Source organism: Aegilops tauschii, chromosome 5 (genome assembly GCF_002575655.3).
Source record: "Aegilops tauschii subsp. strangulata cultivar AL8/78 chromosome 5, Aet v6.0, whole genome shotgun sequence".
NCBI classification, from domain to species: domain Eukaryota; kingdom Viridiplantae; phylum Streptophyta; class Magnoliopsida; order Poales; family Poaceae; genus Aegilops; species Aegilops tauschii.
The window spans coordinates 207,346,525-207,356,625 of NC_053039.3; the positions used below are offsets into that span (position 1 = coordinate 207,346,525).

The 10,101-nt window shown below is 42.3% G+C and overlaps 1 protein-coding gene across 4 annotated transcripts; it reads right to left on the reverse strand.

The window, feature by feature from the left end:
• Nucleotides 1-39: 39 nt before the first annotated feature.
• Nucleotides 40-4,199, reverse strand: LOC109734469 (3'(2'),5'-bisphosphate nucleotidase). 4 transcript variants are annotated; one of them, XM_020293687.4, is made up of 8 exons: nt 3,875-4,199; nt 3,293-3,368; nt 2,920-2,993; nt 2,634-2,836; nt 971-1,181; nt 757-855; nt 528-681; nt 40-415 (listed from the first exon to the last, which is right to left on the reverse strand). In XM_020293687.4, the coding sequence occupies exons 1-8, from the start codon at nt 4,154-4,156 to the stop codon at nt 243-245; spliced, it is 1,272 nt and encodes a 423-aa protein (XP_020149276.1). In that variant the 5' UTR covers nt 4,157-4,199; the 3' UTR covers nt 40-242. The 4 variants fall into 4 exon arrangements, with proteins under 4 accessions (XP_020149276.1, XP_020149270.1, XP_020149288.1 ...); XM_020293681.4 differs by having other exon boundaries at nt 2,920-3,002; nt 3,875-4,179; XM_020293699.4 differs by having other exon boundaries at nt 3,293-3,429; nt 3,875-4,160.
• Nucleotides 4,200-10,101: the final 5,902 nt, after the last annotated feature.

Sequence of the window (10,101 nt, forward strand, 5' to 3'; positions counted from 1 at the left end):
GTTGCTGACATTTATGTTGAACAAAGCTATGCTAAGATATTTATAACTGCAGGCAGATGCCTCTTTTATTTAAGACATGGCTGTCACCACTCCTTAGATGTACAAATGTGATACAACAAGGATTGCCTTTGTCCCAACAAAAAGGTCATTTACACATAAACAGTGTGAATAAGGTGTGGCATTGCGATCATTGTTTTGGATCAATCCAAGTACAATAGGGAAGGTTCAAACCAAAAAAGCTTCTACAATGGGGAAGGGGCCTGGCTTTTCTCCTTGATGGCCTCCTGGACAGACTTCAGCAGTGATGGCATCAACTGCTTATTTGTGGCAATGATGCCTGTGTCAACATCAAGAAATCTCCCTTTCGAGAAATCGAGATCGTTTCCTGAGGCATCTGTTACTACACCTCCAGCTTCTGGGGAACACACGAAAAGGGAAAATAAGGAAATATGTATCCTTGAGCCGAGTTCCTTGTTTAAAAATAAATAAAGAGAAATGTATTACAAAAATAAAGAGAAATGCATTACCTGTGACGACAATTGCGCCAGCTGCATGATCCCATATCTTTTCCTTATAACCCTTGTGTGGAAAGCGCAAGTAAATGGCACCATCGCCACGGGCCAGAGCACCATATTTTGCTTGGCTATCTATTCTGACTGGAGGAGCTTGGACACCAAGTTTCTGGTAGCACTCAAACACGGTATTAGTTTCTACTAAAACGGATATAGCCTAAGCAAAGACTAGTCAAGATCAAACCTCCGCTATAGAGCCAGTTAAATCATGCATTGTGTGTGCTCCTTCATAGGATTCAAAGAACGAGGCATTCACTGGATTGTCGATGGTACAAACACTAATCTATAATGAAAGTTAACCAGAAGCGAGTCAATAATAAAAACAAAATATCTCACATAGGTAGAAATAGGCTTAACTATTTCAAATCAAAATAAAAGAGCTAGAAAATGGTAATAACCTTTTGTGGTGGAGAGCCCTCTAATGACTCTACTTCAGCACCACAACCAACTGTAGCTGAAAAGAGGGCCCCCATTTGATCTCCGGATGAGCTACCATTGAGGTTGCTTATTGATGCCAAAGGAAGATTTGGACATCCCAACACGCCCAAAACAACTTTGCCCTCATCAAGCAGTGCCAGTGCGATTGCATATTGGCCTCCTCTCAAGAAACTGAATCAAGTTATTAAAACAACACAAAAATGGTCAAAATGTATTATAGGCAAAGATAGTAACAACAAGAGGTGCTGCATTGCATATCATTGTTTTTCAGCAGGAAAAATCCATCATCAAATGGCGGAATGTCTTTCTTTTCAAACAATGGTAAGTACTGTCCACGATTGATCAGGTTAGAATGTTTTAGCTAAAATATGGGACATGAAAGAAAGGGCATTCAATCTAGCCAGCTAGCTGATCAGTTTTTAGCACTTCACGAGCTATCTCAGATAAGGGAACAGAATACAGTTTACTAAGAACTGGTTCACAATTTTTTTGAAGTAATATTGGCACTTCTACTGCTTGTCATTGTGTAAGATGATCCTTCCATCTCATTGCGTCAGATGGTAATGTCATTTCTACCAAATTGTTTGTGCCATGGAAGATCAAGGGCAACCCTTCAATTGTAGAGTCAAATTATCAATTTGTTGTACATGAAGGGTGTGTGCTTGATTTTAGGTTTACCCACTTCTGCAGCTTAAATTTTCAAAAACAAATCATAGATGTGCATCATGTCATAATATGAGGACCTACAAAAACACGGAACATTATTAACAAGCATACCCCGCGCAAAAAGAAAAAGAAAGTAACTTATTTTTTGAATAGTATAATTGCAACACTTTTCTTTCTTTATTTTTTTATCATATATTTGCATGAATTTTCGCAGGTGAAAAAGTTCTTACAATATGCACATCCATGATTAATTTGAAATTTTTCTCAAAATGCACAAGTACCTAAACCCTAACCTCAAGAATCCACCCTTGAATCTACATTTAGTTTTCCCTTTGCTGTAATATTGCTTGCATGAGTTTAACTTCATGAAATTCTTCTGCTTTATGTGCAACGCCTATCATGCTTATGGTTTCTTAATTGAAAAGACAATGTAATAGATAAAACACTACCTTATTGACCTTTTCTATTTAATATAGGAAGGGCAAAATGTACATCAATGTAATATCAGCATAAATGCCAAGAGAGAATTGATATTTTGCTTAACATATCCATACAGTAGCATGCTTCACTAAACCAGTTATGCAAAAATGGCACATCATCGCATGTTTGTCGATGGCATATGAGATGCACCAATATACTTGAGCGAGGCATAAATCAGATCTAAGAAACACAGATAAATTATTAAATAAGATAATTGGTAAAATAATTCATTCTGTATGAAGAACTTAAGAACCATAGGTCAGGAATTCAAGTCATTTGAAAGAAGGCAGTGGTGCCTGCTACCTTGAATAACTAATGATTAGGAACACGGACAGCAAATCAGCAACGCTGGTTTTGGTGAGAAAGAAGGCACTTATAATAACTAGTAGAGTAGATGGTAGAGTAATGGTGGGAAAAAAATGCATTTCTCGCATTAGCAGATTGTGACACCTGCAGGTTGCAGTTACCATAGCTCACCCTTTAGTCCCATCAATTGGATCCAGAACCCAATGTCGGCCAGATGGACCTCCTTCAGACTTCCCAGTATCAATTGCAGAGAGGATACCTTCCTTAGATAAAGTAATGTTGTATGAACCATCCTCAGCGAGAGTTTCATTTACAAGATCAGTAATATGTTCCAGAATTTCTTCAGCGCTATCCTTTCTCAAGTCTTCTGAGTCCTATGTACGTACAACCACTTAACCGAAAAATACTTATGTACTATTAAACACAGAGTAATTCAATAGCAACACAAGTGAATTACCTCTTCGGCCACCATAGAAAATGAACCAGAAGTTACTTCCATATTTAACGCAAGACTTACCAATACTTGAGATCCTACATGTACTAAAAGAAAATTAGCAAGTGAGGAAGTTGAGAGGAAGAACAAGTTTCATGTATTAGTCTTAACCGATTGACGAGCATACAATTCTGAATGGTCTTTAAGAAATCTTATCATCTCGGTGTAAGAAACCTTATCATTAAGAAATCTTAAAATCTCCATATAAGTTAAAGCAAGAAATAATAGAGGACTTCTGGAGTAACTTGAATTATGGTTAAGTATGGGCACTAGTTATTAAGCATTAAGCAGCAAACACAAGCACTTAGAGGTAAACAGTTACAAAGTGGGCATGTACCATAGTCAGCTACTGTCACAGGACTTTTATCTGCCTTGGACTGAATATCTGATTGCAGAATTTCCTGTTGTACAGTCTGAAGAAGGAAGACACGGAGCAAAAGCAATAAATTCCAGCTGCAGGAATGCATCAAGAATCTGAAGAACGAAGCAAGCAATGCAATCAACAAGACACGGATGTATGTAGACATATTTTAAAGTGTAGATCCACTCATTTTACTCCGTATGTAGTCACTTGTTGAAATGCCTAGAAAGACAAGTATTTAGGAACGGAGGGAGTAGTACAATAGAAGATTTATACGAGTACTATACTGTAAGAGATGATGTACCCTCACAGAGATTACACTGCTCGTATTGTAAGAGTTGATATACGATATCGTCTTGAAAGTGTAATTCAAGATGCAAAGAAATGGAATAAAATGGTCGCTCGTGCATGCTACCCATGAATCAGCAACGCTCCCCACCCCTCTTTCGTCGCAAGGGCTGAGCAGCCGGCGGCAGTAGCGCGTAGCGGCAACACGGTTTCCGCCGAGCGGCGACCTCAACACAGCAAGGAGCGGATGTGAGATACGAAAAGGGGCACCTGGCATAGGCGGGCGGCAAGGGCGACGGCCTTCTTGGCGGCTGCAAGCTCGGCGGCGTACGGGGGGCTACCGGCGGACCCTGACATGGCGCGGGCGGAAAAGAGGGGTGGCGCTTGGCGGGGCCACCAGAGGGGGGAGCGCAGCGGCGCGGAGGAGGCGAATCGGCGGTAGGTGGGGCGGCCAAGGTGGTGGGAAGGCAGGGGATAAGGGAGGCGAGCACGAGGTGGGTTTCGGGCGAGGGAGGAGGAGGGAGCGAGGAGGAGGCCCACGCGCGAAGCCATGCGCTGTGTCTTTTTTTTAAGGGAAATTAGGGATTTTATTCATTGATCAAAACATCCGGAATACAAATAAGGACACAAATAAGGACTGTGCTAATGTCCATACGTACGGACTATTAGCGGTAGATCCGGACGATTCATCTATAGCCGCTCGGAGGCCATCCATCTCCGATTTTCTGGTGCTACATCGATCCATTTTCTATCGTGACTTTGATCCATCCATGATGCATGCATCCATTCATGCATGCAGGAAAAAAAACCGAAACTAATGAGTCAGCAGATTCTTTTTCGAGACTGAAAATTCAAAATGTTTTGTAACTCAAACATCGGCCATATTGAAAAACTGTCTTCACATAAAAGATTCGTTGCAACGAGACCTTCAAAACTAGATCCCATGTTGGTATGTTCCGATGACTTTTTTCGGGTAAAAAGTTACCACGCATGTGCTACGTAAGTTATCACGACTGTAACACACAATTACCAAGCTATTTTCATGGAAAATACCGGGCATAAAAAGATGGTCTTCCAACTTTACCAAGATGGTCATCCTAGATTCTCAAACAGCCGCTCTGGTACAAAAACCATTTTCACATAAAAAATCGTTGCGACAAGGCCTTCGAAACTAGATCTCATGTTGATATGTTTCAACAACTTCTTTCGGTCAAAAGGTTATCAGGCCTAGACTAACAAAGTTTATCAACTCTGTTGCGTGTATATTACCATGATATTCACACACGAGTTACCGGAGGGTGTTTTTCAACAAGTTCCTCCCCCTCCCGGTCAAAAGTTATCACACCTGGACTAAGTAAGTTATCAACTTAGTTGTGCGTATATTTTCAACAACTTTTTTCATGGGTCAAAATTATCGTTGTGTTTGTACATAAGTTATCAGGTCCAGGAGCCTGTGTTACCATGTTATTTACAGAGTATGTTTTCAATAACTTTTTCCACGGGTCAAAAGTTATCGTGGTGTTTGTACATAAGTTATCAGGTCCGGGAGCCTATATTACCATGTTATTTATAGAGTATGTTTTCAATAAAAAAATTCACAGGTCAAAAGTTATCGTGGTGTTTGTACCTAAGTTATCAGGTCCGGAAGCGTATATTATCACGCTTTTACACAGAAGTTATCGGTGGTATGTTTTCAACAACTTTTTTTCCACGGGTCAAAGTTATTATGGTATTTGTATCTAAGTTATCAGGTCCGGGAGCCTATATTATCATGTTATTTACACGAAAAGTTGTATGTTTTAATATCTTTTTCTCCGTGTCAAAATTATCGTGGTGTTCGTACCCGAGTTATCAGGTCCGAGGACGTATATTACCATGCTATTACTTAGAAGTTATCACTGGTATGTTTTAATTTCAACAACTTTTTTCCACAAGTTAAAGTTATTGTGATGTTTGTACCTAAATTATTAAGTCAGGGGACATATCTGTTGGGGAACGTAGTAATTTCAAAAAAATTCCTACGCACACGCAAGATCATGGTGATGCATAGCAACGAGAGGGGAGAGTGTTGTCCACGTACCCTCGTAGACCGAAAGCGGAAGCGTTATCACAACGCGGTTGATGTAGTCGTACGTCTTCACGATCCGGCCGATCAAGTACCGAACGCACGGCACCTCCGAGTTCAGCACACGTTCAGCTCGATGACGTCCCTCGAACTCCGATCCAGCCGAGTGTTGAGGGAGAGTTTCGTCAGCACGACGGCGTGGTGACGATGATGATGTTCTACCGACGCAGGGCTTCGCCTAAGCTCCGCAACGATATTATCGAGGTGTAATATGGTGGAGGGGGGCACCGCACACGGCTAAAAGATCGTAGATCAATCGTGTGTTCAGAGGTGCCCCTTGCCCCCGTATATAAAGGAGCAAGGGGGGAGGCCGGCCGGCCCTTGGGGCGCGCCAAGGAGGGGGGGAGTCCTCCTCCTAGTAGGAGTAGGACTCCCCTTTCCTAGTCCAACTAGGAAGAGAGAAGGGGGAAGGAAAGAGAGGGAGAGGGAGAGGGAAAGAGGGGCCGCGCCCCCCTCCCCTAGTCCAATTCGGACTCCTCATGGGAGGGGGCGCGCCACCTCCTGGGCTGCTGCCCTCTCTCTCCCCTCAGGCCCACTAAGGCCCAATACTTTCCCGGGGGGTTTCGGTAACCCCTCCGGCACTCCGGTTTTATCCGAAACTTCTCCGGAACACTTCCGGTGTCCGAATATAGTCGTCCAATATATCAATCTTCATGTCTCGACCATTTCGAGACTCCTCGTCATGTCCGTGATCACATCCGGGACTCCGAACAACCTTCGGTACATCAAAACATATAAACTCATAATATAACTGTCATCGTAACGTTAAGCGTGCGGACCCTACGGGTTCGAGAACTATGTAGACATGACCGAGACACCTCTCCGGTCAATAACCAATAGCGGAACCTAGATGCTCATATTGGTTCCTACATATTCTACGAAGATCTTTATCGGTCAGACCGCATAACAACATACGTTGTTCCCTTTGTCATCGGTATGTTACTTGCCCGAGATTCGATCGTCGGTATCTCAATACCTAGTTCAATCTCGTTACCGGCAAGTCTCTTTACTCGTTCTGTAATACATCATCCCACAACTAACTCATTAGTCACAAATGCTTGCAAGGCTTATAGTGATGTGCATTACCGAGTGGGCCCAGAGATACCTCTCCGACAATCGGAGTGACAAATCCTAATCTCGAAATACGCCAACCCAACAAGTACCTTTGGAGACACCTGTAGAGCACCTTTATAATCACCCAGTTACGTTGTGACGTTTGGTAGCACACAAAGTGTTCCTCCGGTAAACGGGAGTTGCATAATCTCATAGTCATAGGAACATGTATAAGTCATGAAGAAAGCAATAGCAACATACTAAACGATCGAGTGCTAAGCTAACGGAATGGGTCAAGTCAATCACGTCATTCTCCTAATGAGGTGATCCCGTTAATCAAATGACAACTCATGTCTATGGCTAGGAAACATAACCATCTTTGATTAACGAGCTAGTCAAGTAGAGGCATACTAGTGACACTCTGTTTGTCTATATATTCACACATGTATTATGTTTCCGGTTAATACAATTCTAGCATGAATAATAAACATTTATCATGATATAAGGAAATAAATAATACTTTATTATTGCCTCTAGGGCATATTTCCTTCGATATCTTACCATGCTATTACTTAGAAGTTATCGGTGGTATGTTTTCAACAACTTTTTCTCACGGGTCAAATTTATCGTGATGTTTGCATCTAAATTATCAGGTCCGGGAGTCTATATTATCATGCTATTTACACAAATAGTTGCCCAGATATGTTTTCAACGATTTTTTGCAAGCAAATAATGGGTAAGTCGGTCTATAATAATCATGTTTCCATAACATATACAACTTGGTAACTATAAAAATAACCATGTTGATAACTACAACCCGGTGACTACATAATTGTTATGTTAGAACTACATATAGTTTTCTCTCCTATAATGACCCCTCTCTCACCAAATTACTATGAAGATTTGATTGGATTCTACCATGATACGACGCGCCACCTTCCCTTTGCCAACATCTCCCACCTGTCCAAGTGCATCTCATGTAGAATCCTCTTTGATCCCACCACCAACGTCGTCCTCGGCATCATCGGAGTGCTCGCGGGGATGCCTACTTCCATCAAGAAATGAACCACAAGATGATTTATGAGTGAAAGAAAAACCGGAAATGCATTCTCTATAGAAGTACAACAAAATCCGAGTAGTACCAATTCCTAACAGAAAAAAAACAAATGGATGGCTGCACCATAGCAGTGGCCTACTCGCGGTAACCACCTACCTACTGTATTAGCCCACTTCCAAACAACACATGCTGTTGGCTGAGATGGTCACCAGGTATAGTCAAGGCCAGAAGTGAGACTGCAGGTGCAGGATTCGATTCCTGTTGGCCCTACTTCTTTGAAAAAAATTAGCCAACGACCGACGATGATGGAAGCGTGCGTGCCTGTTGCCAACGACCAGTCGGCAAGAATTTAGCTTTATCGTACAAATAATGTTTGGGGGAATCCCTAGCCACATGTGGCGACCCTCCAGAAGCGACGAAGCTGCCTTGGACAAGGCATGAGCTTCAAAATTCGCCTCCCTAACCTCAAACCGAAAAGTAACTTTAACAAAATCCTTAACTCTATCTCTAATCTCATATAGAATCATGGAATAAGGTGATTGCGCACCCTGGTTGATATCCGAGACAAGCTGCATACAATCTGAAGCTATTATCAAATGTGATATGTTGATATCCTTTGCGAGGGAGAGGTCTTCATTGCATGCACAAGCTTCCGGACTTGGTGCATCAACTAGTCCTTCAAATATCGTCGCCGAGGCTCCCAGATACTTGCCATCCTTGTCTCGATAAACAGCTGCAGCAGCACTCATGCATCCATTGCGTGAAAGTCCTCCATCAACATTTATCTTTGCCGAGTTTTCACCCGGAGCGATCCACCTCTGGACACGAGGCTGGGCTGCCCCCATAGTTGGTTGTACGGTCCTCACCGAAGCAATCTCCAAATCCTCCAAATACCTATTGATGAAGCACATAGTTGTCAGAGGGCTCTGAAACTCGTTATCATGTATTGCACACCTCCTCGCCCACCAAATCGACCACATTGTTATCATGCAAAGCCATGCGATGTGTCTGTGTGTGAGCAAAGAGGTCGAGATGCAGCGGGGAGCGGATCAGCTAACAGCCCAGCAAATTATGCTTTCTCTTGAGTCTTGACTATTTGGCCCATTACCTGCAGCAGGGGGATTTTCTATTACGGCCCTGCTACCTCCACTACTGCCCCTGCGGGCCAGACGACCACCTCATCCTTGGCCCAAGGCCTGCAAGATGGCACTTAATAGGGGCAAAGGTATCCCCATTTTTTTATGAGAGGATAGCTATTGATTTTCATGAAGCCCCTTGATGATCCCACAATAACGTGTGATGATGTTGCGCCTTATCAATTGCTAAACCCATGCTAGAGTATGATCAAGCTGATTAGGAAGGTCGAATATTGCAAGCAATCTACGAACAAGCAAGAGCCAAGAATTGCAAATATTTGCTACTCCCATCTATCCATAATAAGTGTCGCGGTTTTAAACTAAGGTTGAACTAAACTTAGTTCAAAGCCGAGACACTTATTTTGGATCGGAGGAAGTAATAAAGATGAGTTATTAACTTATTATTGACGAAACTATGTTAACTTCTAACTAAACCAAACATAAATCTAAACGGTGTCCTAAGGGTTGTATTTATGGGGCGGGAGGATAAAGGCAGATTACATTCATCCTTGAGAGGTGAGGCCGAGATCTATCGTAAGTTGGTTTCCCCCACTCATAAGGACTCAAACTGCCTGTGACATGATATTTCCAAAATACATGGCCCTGGCCAAAAAAATAAGATGGGGCAACACATGTAGATGGCTATGGACGAAAGTTGTGTAGTGGAATCTTGTATATTTTGTCCAAGTCTTCGTAAATCATATAAGTGCATCTAGTGCCACCCTTTGTTAGCTTTGGAGTATTGACATCAAACTTGGTTAAGGGACTAATGTGTTTGTGAGATTCACAAAAGAACACAGATAGAAGTCCCTGGAGATTCGGTTTACCCATCAAAGATGATCCCTAAAAATGTGTGAAGACATTGAAGATAATGGTGGTACGTAAGGCTTTCGCTTGAAGACAATGGAGCGCGAAGACATAGTCTTTTCGTAGTTTCAGTTTCTTCTTTCTTGAGTCATAGGAACCACCGTACTATTAAGTGGGGTCGAGGCAAACAAAGTCAGAAACTTACATGATGCTCAACCTAAAATCCTATGTCTTGTAGTGAAGACAATGAGAGAAAACCTCTTCTAGAGTTGGTCGAGTCAGCTTTGCTTGTAGCCCAAGTCAAGCTATCGCATGTGTT